At 40.3% G+C, this 24381-nt stretch overlaps 1 protein-coding gene across 1 annotated transcript in view; it reads left to right on the top strand.

Moving 5' to 3' along the window:
• The window catches only part of ABCB5 (ATP binding cassette subfamily B member 5), a 34428-nt gene extending 10270 nt beyond the window's left edge, over positions 1 to 24158 (top strand). Inside the window, exons 11-28 of the mRNA XM_009638680.2 lie at positions 36 to 146; positions 2525 to 2650; positions 3889 to 4092; positions 5316 to 5486; positions 8065 to 8226; positions 8716 to 8955; positions 10938 to 11084; positions 11534 to 11638; positions 12625 to 12702; positions 13805 to 13888; positions 15823 to 16026; positions 17401 to 17501; positions 18874 to 19014; positions 19515 to 19671; positions 20966 to 21163; positions 22088 to 22294; positions 23279 to 23425; positions 23961 to 24158. Coding sequence (XP_009636975.2) covers positions 36 to 146; positions 2525 to 2650; positions 3889 to 4092; positions 5316 to 5486; positions 8065 to 8226; positions 8716 to 8955; positions 10938 to 11084; positions 11534 to 11638; positions 12625 to 12702; positions 13805 to 13888; positions 15823 to 16026; positions 17401 to 17501; positions 18874 to 19014; positions 19515 to 19671; positions 20966 to 21163; positions 22088 to 22294; positions 23279 to 23425; positions 23961 to 24158 — 2781 coding nt within the window. The remainder of the gene's footprint in view (positions 1 to 35; positions 147 to 2524; positions 2651 to 3888; positions 4093 to 5315; positions 5487 to 8064; positions 8227 to 8715; positions 8956 to 10937; positions 11085 to 11533; positions 11639 to 12624; positions 12703 to 13804; positions 13889 to 15822; positions 16027 to 17400; positions 17502 to 18873; positions 19015 to 19514; positions 19672 to 20965; positions 21164 to 22087; positions 22295 to 23278; positions 23426 to 23960) is intronic.
• The last annotated feature ends 223 nt before the right edge of the window (positions 24159 to 24381 follow it).

Genomic DNA, 24381 nt, shown 5'->3' with positions numbered 1-24381 from the left:
ATAACCAGCAATATATTTTAAAAACATTGTTCCAGAAACGTCTCATAGATAGCAGTTCAAAGGAAGGCTACAAACCAGACAAGCTCATAGGAGAAATTGAATTCAGAAACATCCATTTCAATTACCCATCCAGACCTGATGTTAAAGTAAGTGTTCAATTTAGATTAATCTACTGTACTGAAATTCTGCACACTGTGTCCGTATTATTTCTCTAATCTTGTTGTTGTTTTTCAATGCAAAATGCATTCCTATCATGGGAGATTGTGCACTACTGGGAAAAAAATAATGTCCAAAGACAAAGCTCTAGATCTATTGCCACTGGCTAACTGCTCACCATTCTCATGTGCTGGACAAAGCTAAGAAGAATGTGTTGCTTCTAGTCTGAATTTCTGTGAACAAGAGCTCTGATAAACCAAATAATATTTTTCAAGATCTGTCATGAAAACTTCCAGACCTTACACAGTTAAACCAGGAAGTTGCTCTTTCCAGCCCCTCGGTTGTTCTGAGTTGCTGTGATATCCCATGTGAAAAGTGACCTGTAAAATAGGATTTACAGCAATTATGCCATCAAATGGATTGAAACATATCATTCTAAGTATCCATTTGGAAGTCAAATGTTATTTTGGGCAGATGTTGAAACTGCTGTTCAATAAACAGATGTCCCTATTCTTTGCCAGCTGAACTTCCTTTAGTAACTGTATTGTACAATGCTGTGTCCATCTTGTCATGGTGATCTACTTTCGTGGTGATACAGTTGGTTTGACCGTATTCTCTCTACCATATTCAACAGTTTACAATCTTTTGAAGACGTTGACAAAGGTAAAAGGAAAAGGGATTTTCCTCTGTTGTTACTTGATGACAGAAAAGGTAGAAATAGAGATTTCAAATATCAACAGTTAAAAGCTGGACATGCCAATTAAGGGATGAGAATGGGGAAGTTCATAGCACTGTGGCTATTTCTTCAGATAGCTCTTCCCACCTCAGCCATCTGAGGTCTGTCCTGTGGTGCATCAAATCCATGTCCAGGACACTGGGGCTGCTGAAGGACAGACCTAGAGCTAGGCTTTCTGCCTCACTGAAGTCAGTGCAATGCATCTTCTCTCACTCTTGGCTCAGAAATGACAGAGCAGACTCTTCATTCTTCTTGCTAAAAACACTATTCAGGACAATGAGCTATGTTATGGGTCTGCATGCCAAATGGGAGGGAGATAAGAAATATTCTGTCGTCCTTCCCAAATCCACTGAGGCAGCAGCTGTCCCTACTAAGACAGTCAGTATTCTTTAACAGAGCCAAAAGGAATCAGCAAAGATGTGTAGAAGTTCTCCACAATCTCTCAAGCAATTGATGCAACACAGTGTAATCTCCCCTGCCCAGGCTAAACCAAATCAAAGAGATCTAAGGAGCCAAGTTATTGTCTGCTTTAATCTTGACAACACCTTGCCCGATAAAAGAGACTCAGAAATAGCCTATTAGGTGGTTGTGACTACTTGCGTCTGGAGAAAATATGGTATCCAGAATGTAGTTATTACTTGATAATGCAGGCACCAGGATATCAGCTTCTTGGAGGTACAGACACTGCTGGATGTAACACAGGGAGAGGAGAGCAATATTGCAACTATTTTAATCTCTCATTGCAAAAACATGTGTAGGCAACATTATAAATCAGCCTGGTATAAACAAGAAGAGTTCCCATAGCAGCCAAATATTTTGGCAGCTACACAGCATTACTCATGTATGACATGGACATCTTTTGAGGTAAAATGTTCCTAAATGTGAAAATGGCAACAAAGATATCATTAATTTGTAACTACTCCCCAGGTTGCTGAGGCTGTTAACAATACGGATTGGGATTTATTAAGGGTTTTCCAGAAGTTACCTTGTCAAAACAGCCATTTATATTCTAAATATAGAAGAAAGCAGGCTTGTTTCTCAGCAATAATGTTTAGCACCTTAGAAATATTTTTCTGTGAGATTCATAACTAAGTATTATGCCATTGTCTAAGCACTGGAAAACAGAGGACAGAAAGAGAACCTAAGACCCTGAGCCTGCTACCAGATCACACAAATTGGAGAAAATGAGCTATCAAGCTGAGAGTACTGGGGCTGTGTATATATTAGTTGATTTGAGTGTGCTGGGGAATTTTCCCAGGCACTGGAATGCAATGGTCTATGCAAGGGAACTCTTAAAATGTTTCTTGGCATAAACTTGGCCTGTTCCAGTTATCAATCTTCTCAAATATTTCCCAGGCTTGGTTTGGTAGCCAGAAGGATCCAAGTACCATTCCCAAAAGACAGGTTGCAGGTATCCATTCTGTTTCAATGGCTAATACACTTCACAAGCATAGAAGCAGGGTCTTTCATATCAGTGCCCCAGAATATTCCCAGGTACAATTAACTTATTAATATTGCCATACCTTCAGACTGTGCCCTTTACTACTGCCTTGATTATTGCTACAGTTACCTTGACAGACTGTTCTCTAATCAAACTTGTCAAACTAAGATACAATTTTTCTTTCCCCCCAGATCCTCAGAGGTCTAGATTTGAAAGTTCAAAGTGGGAAGACCATTGCTTTAGTTGGTGCCAGTGGCTGTGGAAAAAGCACTACTGTCCAATTGCTGCAGAGATTCTATGATCCTGTCCAGGGAGAAGTGAGTGCCTGCAAGTGAGCTGTAAAAACTGAGAGCTGTTAGGATAAGTATGAGCTTCCCATATTGACTGAACCTTGATTTTTATTTTTTAATGAACTTGAGCATATCTCTGTGTAGTTCAGTATTTCCACAATTTAAATTTCAAATGAACTACCTTCTCCTTTTGGCTTGACTTCATTATTCTCCTCATTCTTGCAGTACTATGCAAGAAGTAGTAAACACCACAAATCTTTGAATACAAGCAAGATCTGAATTTAGCATTATTTTCATCAGCAATTGGCATTTAAGGTTCTGTAGACTTTTTTAAGCAAACAGTGCTCTGCTGTATTTTGCTTCACCTTCGCTGAACATAAACTAAAACCTGGAGAGAGTTTTCCTATTTTAAATGGTTGTTTTCTTGGCTCATTTTTCTCTAGCTGCTAACCCACAGCAAAAGTTTCCATCGTTACACATTGTACATCTGCTCTACCAATAAACACCAGATCCAGTCAGTAAATGGTAAATACTTCTCATAAGAAATTTCCAAAGGAAGAAGGGAGGAAAATAAACAATATATTTTTAAGGAAAATATTCTCTTTATACTTAATATTTGAAGAATGCTACTTAGTAGTTGTTACTGCTGGTTGGAACTAAGTAACCATTTAAAATATTAAACTCTGAACTATCACTACATAATGTATCGAGGTGGCTATCTGTTATCAACACAGTTGTTTCTTAAACTTACTGGTTTTGTGGCTGTTCATCCCTGCCCCCATGCCTCAGTTTGCTGTTCCTCTCCTGGGCTTATGTCAGTGTTCACAGGACCACATTGCAAATTATCAAGGTTAAAAATAACTTTCCCTTCCTTTTTAGTCATCTTGGATTATTTCTTTGATCTGGTGTGAAGCACAGCCACAGAGACAAGTGTGTAGCCACAACTGTGAGGGCAGCAAACTGGCACAGGGGCATGAGAACAGGGTAAAAAGTATGCATGGTTATTGAAGTGGGGGGAAACCCACACCACCAACAAAAACCCTGATGTCTTCTCTGTTTATGCTGCTCCTCACCATTTTCTAGATTGTACAGTCAATGGAAAAACTACAATTGTAACTTCTCCCCCAACATATTTTTCTACTAGACAACAATTTTTTTTTTTTTTTTGTCCTTGTAGCTAATACTTAAGCCAAGTAATAGTAATTAACTGATTTATCATTAACAGAATGCGTTTCCTCAACTTTGACATACACTTTTCCTCTCAGATTACCTTAGATGGTAAGGATATTCGGACGCTTAATGTAAAGTGGCTAAGAGAAAATATTGGTATTGTGAGCCAGGAGCCTGCTTTGTTTGCAACAACAATAGCTGAGAACATTCGCTACGGCCAAGAGGATATTTCTGATGCTGAAATTGAGCAAGCAGCCAAGGAAGCCAATGCTTTTGATTTCATATCTAGACTGCCTGATGTGAGTTCATGAACTTCTTTTGAGTGTAAGAACGAAAGGTCCATTTAGGCTGGTGTCCTGTTTCTGAGAGGGAGAGCATGGGAATTCAAGTTGTAGCATGACTTCCCAAAATACTCATAGCCTCCAGCAGCTTTTGGTTCAGGGATTTTCTGGACTAGATAGTGTGCCTTTGTTTGGTTGCCCTCAAAGGACTTGTGCCTAAGTCTGAAAAAAATTTCAGTGCCTTAACTCAGAAGCAAGGAAGCTTCACAGCTGTATCACCATCCCTACCCATCTCATGAGGCATGGAAAGAGTTAGGCTTCTAAAGAGAAGATCCAGAAATCCAAAATACTTTTTCAGGAGCTGTCTGCACATTCAGTAGGAAATGGAAGGTAGAAGTAAATAAGTATGCCATTTTTAGCAGCTGGGAGCTTGAGCTCTCCCTCTGCCTGAGATTCGCAGCTTTGAGCCCTCTCCTAGCAGTAGGTGCTTTACTCCTTTCAGGGTGGGAGTGGGAAGTGAGATCAGTCATTCAAAATGCATCCTCAGGAATGGGTGTCATGTCCTTCCTTTTGGTCCTGCAGTTAAAAAGATGTGGAAAAAGTGCCCACCTGGGATTTGATTTCAAATTCTTCTTCTACCTAAGAAAGCTTGAACCCCATCTCTCAAGTGTGTGTCATTTCTAGCGTGTCAGTCTGTTACAAGGTTCCCTCTTCTCAGGAAGAGTTATTTGATCATATTTACTCTTAAACAGCTATGTAATAAAAGACTGCAGTGGACTTTGAGACTTGTCACTTTGGAGTGACACAGTCAGTAGGAACCAAGCCATGGCTCCAGGGGAGGTATCTTGGGTTCAGAGAAGGCACTGTTAGAGGTCCTGGTGGGTCCCTGTGATCCCAACCCTATTGGAAAGGTAGGTAGTCCTCAGCAAATGCAGAGATGCATTTTATGGGCTTGCCTTGAGAAAACTCAGGGGTTGGAGCACTTTTTGAGCAACTAGTAAAGATCAAGACTTTAAAGAACCATAAGTTCAAAGCTAGGCATGTAAAGTACGTAAGTGGGGTAGGAGGGCTTGGCTAAGGGCTAGATGGATGGGTGTAATTTTATGTTTGTTCTGCCCATGCTCAAGTCAGCTAGATAAAGCTATCTCTCGTCCAGAAGCTGAGTGCTTATGATTGCACAGAGAAGCAAGGAGTTCATCTGAGACATTCCACAACTTCTGTTTTGTTTTCTACTTTCTCAGAAATTTAACACCATGGTAGGGGAAAGAGGGGCTCAGCTGAGTGGAGGACAGAAGCAGCGGATAGCTATTGCCCGTGCCCTGGCAAGAAATCCCAAGATTCTTCTTCTAGATGAAGCTACGTCTGCACTAGATACTCAGAGTGAATCCATAGTGCAAGCAGCTCTCAATAAGGTAGGAGTCACGTTATTGAAGCTACTATGAAAAGGTGCATTAACATACAATTGCAACAGCAATTAACATAAAATTTTCACTGCAGGTTTCCATTGGAATGACGAACACTGGAAAATAAAAATTGAATGTTTCAATTTCAGGGTTTTAACAGGGACTTTAAACAATCAAAATTTTACTTAGGAAACATGTTTATTTGGTTTTCTTTTTTTAGCATTATTACTAATTACCAAGACGCTTATGGACACGTGTATTTGTAACTTAGGTCTCCTGCACTCCCTTCCTCAAATCACAATTGTTCGTTTGCTGGTGAAATATGGATGGCATGTTATCAGGGCAAGGTGTGAGGACTGAATGGCCTTTTTCAGGTAGATTAGTAGAAATATATAGTATAATATTACTAGTACTCATTCTTCATTGAATAGTTGCTTCATAATTTTCAGAAAGCTCTTGGATTTAGTTTTCTTTCTTTACAGAGACTGAGTGCAAATCACACCGTACACAGAACAAAAACCAGGGCCAGTTACAAATACTCAGTCTCTGCCCCTTGTGTTTTTTATCAGCCTCACAGCTCTGGGGCAGGTGCTACTACAGAACAGAGCTGTCAGAGCTTATACCTGTGCCTCTGTCCCACCAGCTCACAGTCCCTTCCTCACAGCCCTCATTCGTCAGCAGTTTCCACCAAGGTGTAGTAGAGCCTGGAGGCTTTGATTAAAAAAGAAATTCATGGTTGGGCTGGAATGTTGTTTCATTTATCTAATACTTATTTTAATGTATTTTTAAAAGCTAAGTGAAAAATCCTGCCTTTCATTTCAGTAGTTATGAACAGAGAGATATGAATTACAAGTGTGGCTCAAGGGAAATACAGAATTCAAGACCTTCATTGCCAGTCAGTTTAAATCTGAGGTAAAATGTAGCTGTTGGTTATATTCACAACTATACTGATATCATTAGTATTGAGGTAACATGTGGATGCAAAAATAATATTCATCTGATCTAATTTGTAAATGATATTATTGCTGCAAAGTTAAGCACTAGAAGATTGCTGCTTCGGTTGTAATTTAGCTTTCTTCTGCATGTTCTTTAATTCCATGACTAAATACTAACCTTTTCCAGAAGCTTATTGCTTCATTTAGTGCATAACATAGAGAGAGATCACTCAATTAAGGGGACTGTTCTGTGTACTCTTCCTCATGCATTCTATTATATTCATCCTTCAGCACATTCCCAGAATGCACCAAAATGAGCCCTGAATCTTAACTTGTTCATCTTTTCACAGCTTCTTGATATCCATCAATGTAGTCCCCAAATGGGATTTACAAATTTCTTCTCAACATCCCCGAATAGAAAAAGTGGTGCTAATGTCATTCATTATTTTTACAGCTGAGGAGCAGAGATATTAACCTCACAAATGCATACCATTTCTGAGCAGTCATATACAGATTCTTGTAGTGTCCTGTTTTTCAGATAACTTTGCATCTTTTAGAAAATTTTGCTTGTTCTGATTGCAGCTCCCAGCTGCAGTGGTGATGGCTCCGCACCTCAGTGCATTAGGGCACAGGCATCAAAACTGCACCGAGGCAGACCTCCTGTGACAGGCTCCAAGTGGCTCGCATCAGATCCATGAGAACTTGGTGTCAGGTGTAGGGGAAGAATCCAAATCTCCATGGAAGCTGAAACTGTCCTCATCTTCTCTACGCCCCTATTCCTGTGTCCATATGATGTACAACCTCTGTAGCAAGTAACTTTCAGCAGGCTCCTTGACTGCAGAACATACTTGTTGCATGAGGTCCCCTTGGGTTTCTCCTCCTGCTCCCACCGTCTGCTCCAGGCGGCAGTGAGCAGGGAAGCCGCTCTCTCCAGCAGCCACAAGCTGATGTGTGCTCATTTGCTGCATGAGGACTGTGCACGCCACTGGCCTGCGTGTGGGAGCTGGAGAGGGACGGAGCACGTAACCTGCAGACTGAGGCTTCGGCAGCTCTCTCTGCCAAATCCCAGCAGGCCCCTGATTTGAGATGTAGCTTATTTCAAAAGACTGGGAGAGAGCTTTAGAGAGTGGCTAAAACAGATTTCTGACCCCAGATGTGCTCCACTCCTTTGTGCTTTTCTGCTAAGTCTTGTTAAGAAGTCATGCTAATGTTATACTTCCAAATATATGCATGGACAGAATGTAAAGGAAATATCCTTTCTTTATATGCTAGCTATCCCAGCTTTATTTTGAGAATGATCTAACTATTCTCACTGCATTTCCCTCCCGTGCGTGCATACACATGGAAACACTTTATGGGCAACTTCAGTTCAAACAGTTTAAGTTTGGTAAAAAGGCAAATAACTTTAATTACAGCCTTTAATATCTGCATTGCCTGTCTAATAAGATTAATGTGGTTTTTCCTTCCTGAATTAGGCAAGTGAAAGTGTCCTTAGACTGTTAAACAAGAGACATGAAACCAGGAAAAAAGATTTTTGCTTTTAGAAGAAACAATTAAAGTTTGGATATATTTTATAATATAAATGCCTAACTTATTTCTATGCTGTTTTCTTGCACATTTTAATGTAAATTGCTTTTGTTATTTTCTGTAAGGCTCGGGCTGGACGTACCACCATTGTGATTGCTCACCGACTGTCTACCATCAGGACTGCTGACACTATTGCTGGATTTGAGAAAGGCGTTGTGGTTGAACAAGGAACACACAGTGAACTCATGTTGCAGAAGGGAGTCTACTATTCTCTTGTAATGCAGCAGGTAAGGGCAAATTTATTTATTTTCTTTCTCCATTTCATAAAGTTCTGAAATGCTGGTATGTGGAGACATTTTCTCTCTGTAGTTCCTGCATGTTGTCCAGCTGGCAGCTGCTCAGTCACTCCAGTCTGGGCACAGACACAAGCTTGGAATTCATGGGGGGTTTACCCGTAAAAGTGTTTCACATTTACACAATCCAATATGTCAAAAGTATAAGTGAGTTGAAGGCACAGACTACATAATTATAGCATAACCACAGAATTTTAGATTCCAGGTGGATTCCATAGACTGCTTAAAGAAAAAGAGAAAAAGGCGGGGGTGGGGGGATCAGGAGCAAATAGTCTACTGCTCTGCCATTACAGACTGCAATATATGTGGCCTATAGGCAATGGTGATCACGATTGAAACAGCAGTACTCATGAGAAAAAAACTTTACTCTTCCTTCTCCCTGCTCAAAATGTCTTGTGATTGTCTATCCTGAATTCTCACTAGAGTTGTAGCAATAATGTTCAAGGTGACGGGACATCAGAAGAAAGTGAAGACACAGGGGATGAGGAATATGAGGAAAGTGACAGAAATGATCTTGTGGAGGTGCTGACTCCTCAAGATAATTTTGAAGACTCGGTGATCTCTGGGAGAGGCAGCATTCAAAGAAGATCCAGCCGATATAAGAGCAAAAGGTGCTCTTCTATGAAAAAGTCCTCTGGAAAAAAGAAAAAAAAAGAGCTGGAGGTTGGTATTAAATTCTTGTTTAGAATTGTAGTGTTAACATAGAAACATAAAGCATGTAATTTTAATTGCTTTTAGATAGCTGGCTGCCATGCAACCTTTACGCTGGTGCTATTACAGTCAGCACTCACCAGGCTGAGTATTCGTCCTAGGAATGTGGGGACAATCATGTACATCTTGCCAAAAACTTCATTTTAGTACCATTGACTTAGTGTGGAGCTGGAAGAAACTTGTGCTGTTGATTTGTTATGCTTTGTAAAATTAAGTTTATTATTTCAGTGTTACTGATGTTTTAATTCTATCTGATTAAAACAGGCTGTGAGATTTCGTTTGCAGGATTCTTTACTCCCTGGTACTCACTGTTGCAAATACTGGTGTAATCCCTGGGGTGTGCATACCAAGTTTAAAGGCACTTTGGAATATCATATTACCTTTATGTCAAATGAAAAAAAAAAAAAAATCAAACCCCTAACATTTTGAAGTGTATTTGAAATGAAAGAGCCATTATCCTCTCCCTCTCTCCCTTCTCTCTCTTCCCACCTCCCCTCCCCCCAATATGTTTTAAAACATCCAGTTCTGGAGGTTTTGTTCAGATAAAACACTTTAGTTGGCAAATGTCATATAGAAATAAAAGTCATATAAGAAGTTCAGGTTTTAGAAACAGAACTTTGTTTTGTCAAAGTTGAGTAAAACTTGCTCATGACAATCAATAGAAGCAGATTTCTAGTGGACTTGATCAGACTTTGGGTAGGCAGCTCAACAGAAACTTAATTTTCTTTTTCCTATTTTATGCTGCTTGAACTACAGCATTTTTTTTGCATGAAGTGTATTGGAAGAGTTGTTTGGTGTGTTTTGGGTTTGGTTTTTTTTTTACCTACTTTAGGACCCTTGAAGTGAAGAAATAGAATGTAAATTCTGAAGTAAAACCATAGATCCTTTTAAGTCTATGGAAGTTAGGATCTCATCTGTAATAGAGCACATAATTATTTAAAATACTTATGGAAGCCTTAGTGTAATTTGTATCTATTGATATTCCTTCTCACTAAAATATAGCTTCCAGCTAATACATATTTCAAATAGTATGAAGGAGCTGGATCCATTCCTATTATCTCAAAAAAGTTATGCTACTTCAGAAGATGCTTTTTGCCTGTGTATTAATACTGCCTAAGACCTCGGAAGAAGTGGTGGGTGTTCATGCTCGAGACTTCAATATTCATCACATTCACAAAAAAATTAAGAAATCAATCATTCAGCAGTTGTAATTATTTCTGAAAGCTCAGCCCACTTTTATGGTTGAGGCTTAGCCACCCTCATTCAGCATCCGAAACGTGGCATAAAATAAGCAGGAAGCAAGAGCAACTTACTCATAATCCTGCCTAATATTTTGTCTCATTTCCAATGTTTTCATTTTTCCTTTTCCAGAACTCCCCCTGTGGAGGCAGAGACATTTGAATAAATTAGTAAAGCAGAACAGGGAAATTTTTGTACTTTCAAAGGACATGCAGGCTGTTACATATGCCTCTCATGCTTTTGGTAATGATGCATAGGCTATAGTTTGCAAAAGAGAAAGATGACCTCTCTACCCAATTGTATTACTGCCAGCCCACTAGCATTTAGCTGAACCGGAGGGAAGTTTTTTGTGCTCTGAACAATGAGACTTTTAGTTCTTTATAAAGATTCAAGTGTTAAAGTTGCCATTCATGGTGATGAGTCCTATCTGACTTTCAATGAACTGTCCTGGCCCTTCTCCCCTCATGACTTATCCTTTTGTTAAATTTTTGCCTCCAAACTCTTACAGTGCAGTTGAAGTTCTAGGATATGAAAGAGCAAAGCTGCAGATCTCCAGTGTGCTTGCGCACCCAGAGTGCACAGAGAGGGCTTTCAGTAGTTTACCAAGACAGCTCATACTCAAAGCCTAATGAACACCCACTGTCTGGGGAATTTCATGTTTCCAAGGAAAACTCGCAGCCTTCCCTTTCCTGTAGGAAGAAAATCTCCCTGTTGTGCCTTACTCAAGAATCCTGGCTCTGAACAAACCTGAGTGGCTGTATGTACTGCTGGGAGTGATTGCTGCTGCCATCTCCGGTGGGGTCCATCCTGCATTTGCTGTTATATTTGGAAAAATCATTGGGGTAAGTTGGGGTTTTTTGGAGTTGGTGGGTCGTGTTTTTTGTTTTTTTTTTTTTTTAACAAATGGACATTGCAGTCCTGAGCCTCCCTCATGCTCAGCCCATTCTCCCTATGTAAGACTCTAGGTGGGATTCACTTGTATAAATGGATCCAATAAAAAATGGATAAATGTTGGTGAAGTGACCCTCTAGAGGCAGAGCCCAATGGAACTGCATCTGACTAGCAGGGGAAAGGAAGAATAATAGTTGGAGCTGGGGGAACAAATTAGCGAGATGTAGGTTAAATGGAAAGCTGGACTGTCTTCTGGCCCTCAGCAGAAAGTTGACTGCAGACTGATTCCAGGATACTTGCTAAGAGAAATTGAAGTAGACAAGTTTCTTGAGTTGAAGGCTGGTTTATGTAACTGGCACTCACTGTCTACATACTCATTTTTGTGTTTTTTCTTGCGTAGGCTTTTCAAGAGACGGATCCAGAAAAGAGGAATAAAAACACTTTGGTGCTTTCTTTAATGTTTCTTTTACTTGGAGTGATTACCCTAGCAGCATACATAATCCAAGTAAGTGTCACTACACTGAAATGTTAGAAGTTCTTAACTGCCCAGCAGACTGCAGGTATAACACATATCAATGCAGTTCGAAGCAAAACACCAGTCAGACCTTACAAAAACAGGCAGAAGTGCCAGAGTTCTTCCTGAGATATGTAGTTTTATTGATGTGTTTACTTAAAAAAATATGTCTATATTTGCTGTTGGTTTAAATAAGCCACTGAAGGCAATGTGGATTCAGCATGATTAAAATCAAAGTTGAGGGTCTGGCCTTAACAAAGTTATGACTGACATTTCTCATTGACAGTCTATAGGCTCTTGCCAAAGTATAAAATAGACTTTCTGTAGCAGATGATCTCTTTCATACCATCAAACAAACTCCACTGTTTGCTGTCCTCTTATGACAGCTCCACAGCTTATAGAATCGTAGAATGTTTTGGGTTGGAAGGGACCCCTAGAAGTCATCTAGTCCAACCCCCCTGCAGTGAGCAGGAACACTGCTAACTAGATCAGGTTGCTCAGAGCCCCGTCCAACCTGGTCGTGAATGTTTCCAGGGATGGGGCCTCCACTACCTCTCTGGCCAACCCGTTCCAGTGTTTCACCACCCTTATTGTAAAGAATTTCTTCCTTATATCCAGTCTTGCAAGAAGCAGTTACTGGGCATTGATGTCCATGTCATAAAATCCATTGGTGTGACTACTGTGAGTGAATGTCTCTGGCAACAGTCAGAGTAGGTAGATAGGCTGAGTTATCTTCTAATGCTGCTGAGGCATACAAATAAGGCATTACAATGGAGCTCCTGCCACCTTTGCCATCTCGCTTCCTTTTTGTGGGGAAACAGTGTTTCAGGTTCCAGAAATGTGAATTGCACTTTTCCTGGGATATATATGCGCAAAGGGGGTAGTAGGAGACTTTTTGCTGTCATCACTTTTGCTGTGCAGCTTTATAAACAGAGTTAAAGCATCAGATGAGAAAATGTGACTCTTTCCTCCCCCAGGGGTTCATGTTCGGGAAGTCTGGGGAAATATTAACAATGAGACTGCGCTCTTTGTCCTTCAGAGCATTACTTAAGCAGGTATGAATTATGCAGCTAGGGTACCATGAGAGCCAGATGGCTTTTGCAGACTGTTTACAAGGTACGTGTTGGGTTTCGATTGTGTAGAGAAAAGAAAGCAAAAACATATCTCTTCTACCACTAGTTTTTAGGAAAAAGTACAATTTTTTCTCAAAGTCTCCTGTCCCCTGTGCAGTTTGGTTCAGCACTGCTACCGCAAATAGTCTAATTCTGAAGGAGTGTCACTGCAAACTCTCATGCATTCTGACATGCTGTATGCACAAAGTTTGCAGCTGTCTGTGCGTGCAAGGGTGACCAAAAAAGTTTAATCCCCCCTTGCTTGGGTGGTCATGATGCACATATGTAATATGTAGATTTAAGTCTAATCTGTTTAGTTATTTAGATGTAAATCTATATACAGCAATCCATAACAAGTAGACAATCTGATTTTTTACTGAAAAAAAGTTCAAATTGCCCTATTGCATCTGGAATTACTCATGAGAAGAATAAAGTTACTTATATTAAACCCTTCCTGTTAACTTGTGCGATTTCATATTACTTGTATAGGAGTTTTGCAAATGCATAACTTGGCACCCCATACACCCTTTGGGGACAAGAACCCGCATGCTCATAGAAACATCTGAAAGCGACTAGGAGAGGGAAAATTAGTGATTTAAAAAAACCCTGCCTTTGGAGGTAAAAGGGCCTAATTTCCTTTCTGTAATACAAGTATAGATGAGCAATTGCTATTCTATAGTTAATGGAATAGGTAATTTGTAAGAAGAGAATAATTAACCTCTTCAGGCCCAAGGAAGTAAAAGGGGTTTATAGTAAAAGTTTCTAAATAGGCACATTCACAAGAACATTACAGCTAATAACACTTTGATTGTGAACAGTTAGATGTTCATAACATAATAATACTTTTTAACCTTTTTCTTTTAGTTTACTTGGAAGATGCTGACTGCAAAGGAAGAATATTGCAGTTAGCCATCATGACTTGCACTTCCATGTACCTGTATGCTACCTGAGCTAGAAATGTTTGTTCATTTTATTAGTAATCCTGGTAAATCTGAAATGTGAAATATTTTGAAACAAAAAGTAGTATCAGTGCCTTTTCTTGCAGGAGATCGGATGGTACGATGATCAGAAAAATGCTGTTGGTGTTCTGTTAACTCGGCTTGCCACAGATGCTTCCCAAGTCAAGGGGGTATGCCAATTCTTTTTTATGTGCTCTTAAAATATTTTTTTTCCTTAAAAATATTAATTGCAATTGGGAAGGGACATTGAGATTATTTCAGAACATAAGGTAGTAAATCTACCCCACAGACTGGCAGTTGCACTTACATAGCATGCTCTTGACACCTTAGAAATGGCTTCCCAGCTGATAATTTGTGAGAACTATGAAAAATCCAGTAGATGTTCATGTACCTTTCATTTTGCTCCCTGCAAGTCTTTAAGCTAAGCATATAGTAACTGTAGATCATTTCACCATGCAAAGTGAAATCTGTATGTGCTGGGGACTAGAATCAGTGGACCCCAGGTTTTTACACCCTATGATGGGTGTCATCCGAGTAGCATAAGAAGTTGCATCTGCAGACAATACAAACCTTTACTAACCTTAATGAAGAGAATTCTTCTTACCATCCTCACCAAATGTGCTTCACATACAAGCAGGCCAAACAGTAAGAAATGGCACAGCATTAATAAAGAACACCAGGGAGGGAGATGGCCAAGGGAGGGAATGACTCAGAGTGCTAGTATGGGAGAGGTAGACACTGGACACTGGCAGGAGAACATGGCAAATTCTGCACAATTCCTCCTACTGCTCACCTCACTAGCAATCCCTGCCAAGTGTCTCTCCGTTTCTTCCCTTCTCCTTGAACAAAAGAAAAAATAACATTCCAGGACTTGTAGGAGAAAATTTTTCTGATTTAACATGTCTTTGTCCTTCAAATTTGTACATCACAAACTCTTTAATCCCTACATTTTTCAGTCTTGGTAGACTTTTGTTTCTCTCTCCTGTCTTCCTTCCTTATGGGCTAGTAGTGAGAAAATAGTCTTTGACAAAACTTAGTCATTTTCATTTCTTAAAATTCCAGTTTGTTTCAGAGGCATTGAACTATATCACCCTGACAGGGCAGTAGAAACAAGGGGTGCACAGGGTATGCTAACTACAAACACCAAGGGCATGAATTGCTCTCCAAAGGTATTGTGTTCTCTGGAGCACTACGGAGTGTCAGTAAGTAAATACTGCGCCTCATGCTGCGTTGGCTGAAGTTTCCAAATCCATCTTTATGTGCAGCCCCTAGAACATATGGCAACAATTCACCTTGGCATTGGTTTAATTATTACTATTTTAAATTTTATTGAACAAGAAAAGTCTTTTCAGGGCAGGAAAGTCTTTGGCAAAAGAAAGAAGAATTTTGCTTCCTGCCCAAGGATTTTTGTTTTTTCCATAAAGCCAAATTTTGGAAGATGAACTATTTCCACAGGGCTGTGTTCAGACCTTTTTTTACAGATCAGAGCCCACCCGGATGCTGATCATCTCTCATTTTAAAAGTTCTTGGTGAAAAGGTTACACAGGCTTAGAGGAGACAGGAGTTCTTCAGTATGAGTTCATCTTTCCCACTCATTATCCCTGCTGAGATAAAGTATTTGTGTAGGGTGGCCAAAGTCAGATATTTTTTTTCTGAGAACTCAACCCCGGGTGCAACAGCGTGAGAACCTGAGGATTAGTAGTTTCCACCACCATTAGTGGGATGGGTCAATGGATGACTGTTGTTAGAAAAAAGCCCCTCTTGCCTAATACTGGGCACCCAACAGCCAACCTACCCTACTGTGACAGCAGCCACAGCCTCAGGTAGTGCAAGAAGCCCCAGATATATATTTCATGAAACAACTGCCATGACCATCTGTTTAGACTCCTTTAACCTTGCTGGAAGGTCTGAATGCTGGCAAGTAAGAGGAACGTCTAGGAACAGTTACATAAGTAGGTGCATAATGTCCACGCACATGACCACACGTGATTTCATTTTCCAGCTGAACGAGTGGCCTTGACTGTATTGCAATTTCAAGTGATGATATAAGTAACAAAAAGAAAATCTAATGACGGATATTTGGGGGTTTCTGGGGTTTTCTTAGGCAACTGGAAGCAGACTTGGACTGATGACTATGACTGTCTTTACCCTTCTGACTGCCATAGTTATTGCTTTTGTATACGGTTGGCAGTTAACTTTGCTTATCCTGGCCTGCATTCCTTTCGTTATTGCTACAAATGCTGCAAGAGTTAGCTCCGTGTCTGGTCATGCTGCAAAAGATCAAAAAGCTTTGGAAGAGGCTGGAAGAGTAAGTTCTCCAATTTTAACTACAGGGTAATGGTGTGAGATCACGTTTAAGGACAACGCTGTAGCTGTATTGCAGCTGACTCAATTATCCAAGATAAATGAAGGGAGGGGAGAGGACAGGACAGGGTGGGGGATGAAGGGAATGTTTATATGTCCCGGAGTAAAGGCAAACATAGATAACATGAAACATCTGTAAATTAGGCTATAAAAATGCATTCAAAAGCCCCCATAGCAGATTTCAGGGCAGGGACAGCTGTAACAGCAGCAGCCTGGGCACTGGTGTGCCTTGTGCCTAGGGCGAGCAGCATTAGCTCTGCACTGCCCTGTGCTGTAGCCAGAAGAGTTGCAGGGCTGAGCCACCAAGCTCTGATGTTGCTACTCTTTTTTTTCTATTTCATCATAAAATGCAAACCATTAATGTGCTCAAGAGTTTCAGGGTACTGCCTTCATTCACACATGACTAGGGTTTGTTCCTATTTTAGAATCATAGAATCATAGAATGTTTTGGGTTGGAAGGGACCCCTAGAAGTCATCTAGTCCAACCACCCTGCAGGAGCAGGGACACCGCTAACTAGATCAGGTTGCTCAGAGCCCCATCCAACCTGGCCTTGAATGCTTCCAGGGATGGGGCCTCCACTACCTCTCTGGGCAACCTGTTCCAGTGTTTCACCACCCTCATTGTAAAGAATTTCTTCCTTATATCTAGTCTAAACCTACTCTGGTTTAGTTTAAAACCATTACCCCTTGTCCTGTCACAGCTGGCCCTACTAAAAAGATTTTCCCCATCTTTCCTATAGGCCCCCTTTAGGTATTGAGAGGCCATAATCAGGTCTCCCCGCAGCCTTCTCTTCTCCAGGCTGAACAAGCCCAACTCCCTCAGCCTGTCCTCACAGGAGAGGTGCTCCAGCCCTCGGAACATTTTTGTGGCCCTCCTCTGGACCCGCTCCAACACTTCCATGTCCTTCTTGTGCTGAGGGCTCCAGAGCTGGATGCAGTACTCTAGGTGAGGCCTCACCAGAGCAGAGTAGAGGGGCAGAATCACCTCCCTCGACCTGAAATACTGTTTACATCATCGGGATCACAACCCACAGTTTAGGGCAGGGGCTGCTGATGCTTCCTGCATGCTGGCCCAAAGTTCTGAACTCAAATACATTGTTGATTTCAGCCTCCCCTTGTCTTGTGACTGTGGGGTGAATAATCTTCGTCCTCTGGGCTTTCCTGCACCTGGTAATAGACCTCGATCCCTTCTCTTAAGCACACACTTTCTGATCTGAAGTAATAAATGCTAGAGAAGAGTCTGAGTGTTCAGGAGATATGTTATAGGTTGCAGTTGCAAAGGGTTGTTACCTCTTACTTGTTTTATCTCCCAATTTAGATTTCAACAGAATCAGTTGAAAACATAAGAACTGTAGCTTCACTGACCAGGGAAGAAGCATTTTATGAAAGATACGTTACAAGTTTGAATGGCCCATATAGGTGGGATTGTTTTCTTTATTAAATTCTTTCTTTGTACATTTTAGTCTTTCAGATTTATTGTGAATACATTTCTTGCAAAGTATTCAGTACCCAAAAGATTGGGAAGGATACCAATGGCAGTTTACATAGTTTTGAAATTTGTTCACTTGCTATACTTTAATATACCTTCTTAAATGCAGAGTGAAAAAATATTTGCAGGATTTGCCTTTCCATTATGCAAACACTTTATAAACTGCATTCTCTGCATATGTGTTACAGAATATTGTGGGGTTTTTTGTATGCCTAGAGTATAGGACATATGTTCCCTCCATTTCAGCATATTTGATTGATACTAGCTAACTCAGAAACTGCAAGTTAACTCACGTACCATGCCCTTTCTAACATAAACCTTGTTTTATTCCCCTCATATGACTTTGAAATCTTGAAATGAACTTCATATGTTCCCCTTGTTTGACCCGCAATATCCCACTGACTTGTCTCCACTGAAACATATTTGAATCACCGGGAATGCCAGATTTTTCTAGCTCCATTTTATTTAAGCAAAATAGCCCAAAATCTAATTTGTTTCTTTCCTCCTTCAAGGTAAATAATGTAAAAGAAACAATTGAAAATGACGCGTTGTATAACCTGTCCTTAGCTGAAACACTGTTAAAATTCAGTGTCTGGTGAACTGGTAATATACCAGATATGGGCAGGATGCTCGCCTGGACTGTGGAAGGTCTCTGATTTACAGCTCAAACTGGAAAGGAGATTTTTCATTTCCTCAGAGAGCATCCTAAACCACGAGGGCAGAGAGTCCTCCAGACTGATTCAGTGTGCATTCAATTAGCTACACAAAATGAAACTTCTCCAGAAGGATGGATTGAGAAATAGAGGCTTAGTCTGAATTCCTCCGGGGATACCCAGCAACGTCCCTGTTCTGAATCAGGATGAGAGGTCTCTGCTCAGATGGGAAGACCTGACGGAAGCCCCCAGGCAGCTCTTAGGCTGGGCTGGAGCCTGCTTGTTTTCTTAATAAAATGGGTTATATGTGGTGGTTATTAAATTTTACTATTTTTTTTTAACTGCTCTAGTAATCTGCCCTGCTATAGAAAAGCAAAGGAAGAGGTTCAAGATAGCATAAGTGAGGATGAAGGATCTCATTGCTCTAACTTTCAGTCCTAAGGGCAGTTCCATGTCACAGCGTGGGGTGCTTTTAGGGTCTGGCAGGGCTTGTTTGTGAGTGTACATGTGTTGTGGGCTGATTTGTTGTGTTTTCAGGGGATGAGCTGTATGGCTTGGAAGCTTTAACCGAGAAATCTGACCATCCCCCAGCCAGTGTCTGCTGTTTCTGTTTTACACAGTATTTACGGAAAGTGTCTTCCTTTATCAGAGATTCCCTGAAAAAAGCCCCTTTCTATGGATTTACCTATGGAGTAGCTCAGTGTGCAAACTACTTTATTAATGCGGCAGTCTTCAGATTTGGGGCATGGCTCATTGCCCATAGTCTGAGCAACTTTGAAAATGTGTTTATGTGAGTATACTTTATAAATGTAAAAAAAAAAAAAAAAAAAAAAAAAAATCTATACCCTTGATAATGATTTCGATGCATGCAAATTATTTCATCAAATTACAAAGGTAATGGGGCAAAGAGGTTCAGGAATTCGGTCTGGTTGGGAGTGCAGTTTGGGCAGAAGGGCTGTTTTGGGGAAAGGTGCGTATACGGGCCGTGAAGCAGTAAGCATGTGGCCATGCTCAGCACAGCTACTCCGGAGAGGTCTTTGCTGTTTGATGTTCCTTCCGGGCAGAGGGTATTACACAGAGAAATGATGTGACACTACTGCTCATCTATAAAGTAGTTACAGGAACAAATAGGATTTCCTAATACTGGGTGACATTTTGGGGGTGGGGAGCTCCAGAAATGTCATGATCTAAAGATGGTAAAAAACTTTATTCTGAAGTTTTGTTTTGCATATGAGGAAAACAATACATTGTTCTACCTGAAATGTCTGATGCTTTGTCTTTTGTTTTTAGAGTCTTCTCTTCCGTCATATTTGCAGCTATGAATGTTGGTCAGTCTGCTTCCTTGGCACCAGATTATGGCAAAGCTAGAATGTCAGCCCAAAGAATCTTTCAACTTTTGGACAGAAAACCTCTAATTGACAGTTACAGTGAAGAAGGTGAAAAATTGGTAAGAGGTTTTTTTTTTCTTTTGGCTTAGGTTTTTTTTTGGGGGGGGGGGGTTTTTTGGGGGTTTTTTTTTGGCTTGGGTTTTTTTTTTCAGAAAAATGTTGAAACAAACTATATTATTAATGTCTTATCGTCTGTAACTGTATTCATAGCTTCATTTTTTTTAGGGTGTCACAAAAGACAGACATTATACAACTGGCGGAACAACAAGAAAAAAAAAAAGAAAAAGAAAACCAAAACACTCTCAAAAAAATCCCCCGAAACTCGCCTCTAAACCAAAATTGTTGTTAAGAAAACTGACCTCAGCACTTGTCAAATTTCTGCGTGAAATGCTTTCAGTTTACATGATCTGGAGGGATTACATTTGCACATCCATCTAAGTTCAAAATGAACTTTGTGTGTAGGTTTTAGATGGTGGCCCCTACTCAGGAAGCCATAGTCTGGTTTCTGTACCTTTAAGTTTACACACAGGATTTTCAGCCTTTACAGTTATGAGCACACTTACATATCTTTTGAACTGGGCACACATGTTGAAAGATTTGGCAGAAGGTGCCTGGTAAAATAAAACTTAAAGGAAAATATTGCTAGTATAGACTGGGCTCAAATACCAGTGATGTCTGTGACTTCAGCGAAGTAAAGCTTTGAGCCCATTAAATTAGATCATCGGCTGCTGTGAGAGCAGTGCTCCTACCCAAACAACAGGAGAGGCAATAGCCTTAATGTGTGCCCCCTTTCTTCCACTTGTACTTAGAGATCGGCCTGGCTAGAATGGCTAATTAACAACTATCGGTGCTTTTTAAAACCCACCTTGTCCGACATGCCTGTGAATTACCTACCAAAGAATTTAGCTCTGCTGTTTTAATAGCTGATCTTGACCTTGTGTTACATTCATTCAAATTGTGCTACCTGCAGTGTGAGATCAGGAAAGCAAATGCTCTACATTATATGAGAAGTAGAAGTGCCTTGATTACAAGTATCAGAAATGAAAAATATTAACATTGTTTATTTGTCTAAAGATATTCTTTTCAAAGCTGAAGTGAAAAATAGATACAAGAGATACAGAAAACTGTTTCTCCAGAAGGATCTAGCGACTTACATCTGCAGACCATCCCATAAACAATGATACTACACTGATCCAATATGTGATTGAAAGAATTTCAAAAGGAGTTTTGAAAACACCCTCACAAACATCCTTTTCAGTTCTCTCACTTAAATAACCAAGTCTTACAAGTGTTATTTTAATTAAAGCTAATAATTGCTAACATGAGCATGTGAACTCTTCATTACTTTCTCAGAGCAATTTTGAAGGCAACATTGAATTCAGAAACGTCCATTTTCTATATCCAACAAGGCCAGAATTTCAAGTTTTGCAAGGACTCAATGTGAAGGTTAACAAAGGACAGACTCTGGCGTTAGTAGGAAGCAGTGGCTGTGGCAAAAGCACATCCATTCAGCTGTTGGAGAGATTTTACGACCCTGTGGAAGGACAAGTGGTAAAAATAGACTTGTGTGACTATTAATAACAATTAAATCTACAGAACTCTTTATCTTTCAAGGTTTCGGAGGCTTTAAATGATCCTAGCAATATCTCTGGAGACATGCCTTTTTAAGAGGTGGTGGGTTACTGAGATTGTGGCTCCAGCGGAGCTGTAGACAACCTCAAGACCCCTGTCATTGCCTGCCCCATGCGTCAGACACACATGCCAGCACTGGCACCTATGTTGGCATGGTGCAGTGGCTCAGGGTGCTGATCTCACTGGGGACGAGAATGACAGGGTCAGACTGCGTTGCCTCCCCAAAGCTGCTCCCAGCCTGGTCACACAGGGGCATAACGTTAATGTCACTTGCTTGTCAGTGTATAAGTAATCTCATTAATATGAATTCACACATTAGAGACATAGATACATGCTTCAGATAATACAAACGTAATCCCATAGGGATGCTACTGCGTCACCATTGGAAGACTGCTGTGGGCTTATTGATACAGTCCCCATTAATGGGTATAGAAAGTCCAAGGAAACCTCCTTGGAGGTTTTAAGATTGAGTTAAAGGCCTGCAGCTGAAAATATTTATTGTTGTGTTCAGCTTCTTAGGGGTAGGCTTTCCTGTGAGGTTCCCGGTGCTTCTTGTGGTCAGTAGGGCTGGAAGGACTGCAGGAACAGCCTGTGATCTGCACTCTGTGTTTGTCTGCTGGGAAATGGAAGCGAAAACACACAAAATTAAAAACTAATGAAAGGAAATATTTCATCTATACTGCTGGTTCTTTTCCACTTTGCATGCAAAACTTGCTTGATTTCAGCTGGGAATCTAACACACAACAGGCTTCCTCTTACAATTCGTGTTTCCTGTTTACAGTGTGTATCTGTGGATGAGCTCTGTAGTCAACTTGGCATCATTTTTTCTGTTGCTTTTTCTAGTTAGCAGATGGATTTGATACCAAATCTTTGCATTTAAAATGGCTGAGGTCCAGACTGGGCCTGGTGTCACAGGAGCCCATTTTGTTTGACTGCAGCATTGCTGAAAATATTCAATATGGAGACAACAGTAGGGTGGTCAGCCAGGAGGAAATTGAAGAAGCAGCTAAAGCAGCAAATATACACACCTTCATTGAAAAACTGCCAGAGGTAAGAGTTAGTGATCCTCTCTTCACAGTGAGATCAGATTTTTGGAGTGACATGGAGAAATCTAGGCAATGCTTACTTAGGTCAATCAAATTAAAAATAAACATTTTTGTTTCTCTTACAAAAAATATAGAAGTTATGTTTTAAAATGTCAGTGTGTTTCTAGATTGAAAACCTTGTTAGTTTGTTAAAAAAAGTCAATGTTCCAATTAATATAGTGGTAGACAAAGCAGAATATGGGGAAAAAATAAGAAGACACTCTGTACTCATATTTTTTTGATATTTTTGCCCTCGACAGCTGAAACTTCTCAAGTTACTCTGAGGAAAATTATTTTATTTTTCTAAAATAATTCAGTTAAACTAAATGCTCTATCTCTAATTGGATGAGCCATACATAAGGAGTGTTTCGTAACAAATTCGAAGGGGCAATAAATCAAAAGTGAATGACATGGCATTTGACCTTCATGCCTGCCAAGAATTTGGTTCTAACAAGGAAAAATGCTTTGATGGTTTGTTTTCACTGCAGTTCTGTATAACTTGAAAATGATATAATGATGCTGAAAATAGTTCATCTGGATTACTACTAAGGACGTTTGGGTTTCTTTATTCACAAGTAATGCAGGATCAAGTTCTTCAGGTATTTGTTGGTAAACATTAAATCTCTAGTTTACTCTTACAATCGTATGCTCATGGCCAGATGTCTGTGGACACCTTACCAGTGTATCACTGGTGGTACCATTCAAGACCTATTCCAGTCTCTGGGGAAGTAAATTTTCAGACCAGGTATAAATATGTGTGACTGTATATATAACTGTTTATACTAAAGGTGTTTATAAAATCTTAGCTTTCTTAAAAACACTTGCACTATTCTTTTATTTCAAGACAGAAATACCTAATAATTTATATAGCCACGCATAAAACTTTACCTTTCTAATCTTCCTCTCTAAGAATATTCATAGGCTGCCTTTTTTAATTTTTAACATCCAGAAATATAACACCCGGGTGGGTGAGAAAGGAACACAACTTTCTGGAGGTCAAAAACAAAGAATAGCAATTGCCCGTGCTCTGGTTCGTAATCCTGCCATTCTGCTGCTGGATGAAGCTACCTCTGCTCTTGACACAGAAAGTGAAAAGGTGAATAATGATTATTACCTGAAATATATATGTCTATCTGCATAGCTAGTTGCTTTCTGTAGAATGAAATCAATGCAGACATGCTGCACATGCTCATCTGTGAAACAGCAGGGCAGGTATATCATGGTAGCTTTTCCAGCTGCAAGCAGTGACTTGAAGGACACTAGGAATCTGTGCATATCTACTAAATAAGCAAGTAGAAAAAAATAAAACCTTTAAGTAGAAAATACCATGGGCAGCTGGTACTCTTCAGCTGTCTTCCTATTAGCTGGTTTTGATGGTAAATACTGCATTTGTGTTCTGACCCAAACTGGTTGCCCAAGAACCCACTTCTCAATGTCTCGTACTTGTTTGATCAGTCTTACTGACTTCAGTGAGAAATCATGTTGAGTGAGGGTATCTCAAGTATGCACTGACTTGTATATCTTGGGATATGTATTCAGGTGAAAATGAAGAGTAAGAAAACAGATGTGGTTCCCATGACAAGTGAAGGATTTCCAGGTGCTAACAGCATTTTCATGACATCTGTATGCAGGTTGTCCAGAAAGCTCTCGATAATGCCCGGCAAGGTCGAACCTGTATCGTCATTGCTCACCGCCTGACAACTGTACAGACTGCAGACATCATTGCAGTGATCCAGAACGGCAGGGTGGTTGAGCAGGGCACACACAGCCAGTTACTGGCAAAGGAAGGACACTACTATGCCCTTGTAAATGCACAAGTCTCTAATTAGTACTGTTAGCAGATTTTTTTTTTATTTTTTTTTTTCTGGGAAGACATGAAAATCTTACAGAGAACTAAGTTTGACTGTGTCTGTGCTGGTGCCCCAGGGGCCGTGTGTTGCAGCCTGGTTGCTCTACCCAGTGTAGTCCTTGTACCACACATCCGTGAGGATGAGCAGTACATGCCCCAGCGTGAGTCATGGAAGGTGCACAGGGGAGTCCCAGGGGCTGAAT

Source organism: Egretta garzetta, unplaced genomic scaffold (genome assembly GCF_000687185.1).
Source record: "Egretta garzetta isolate BGI_Z169 unplaced genomic scaffold, ASM68718v1 scaffold94, whole genome shotgun sequence".
Lineage (NCBI taxonomy): Eukaryota > Metazoa > Chordata > Aves > Pelecaniformes > Ardeidae > Egretta > Egretta garzetta.
Note: the sequence above shows the minus strand (reverse complement) of the source record. Positions and strands in the feature narration are given on the sequence as shown.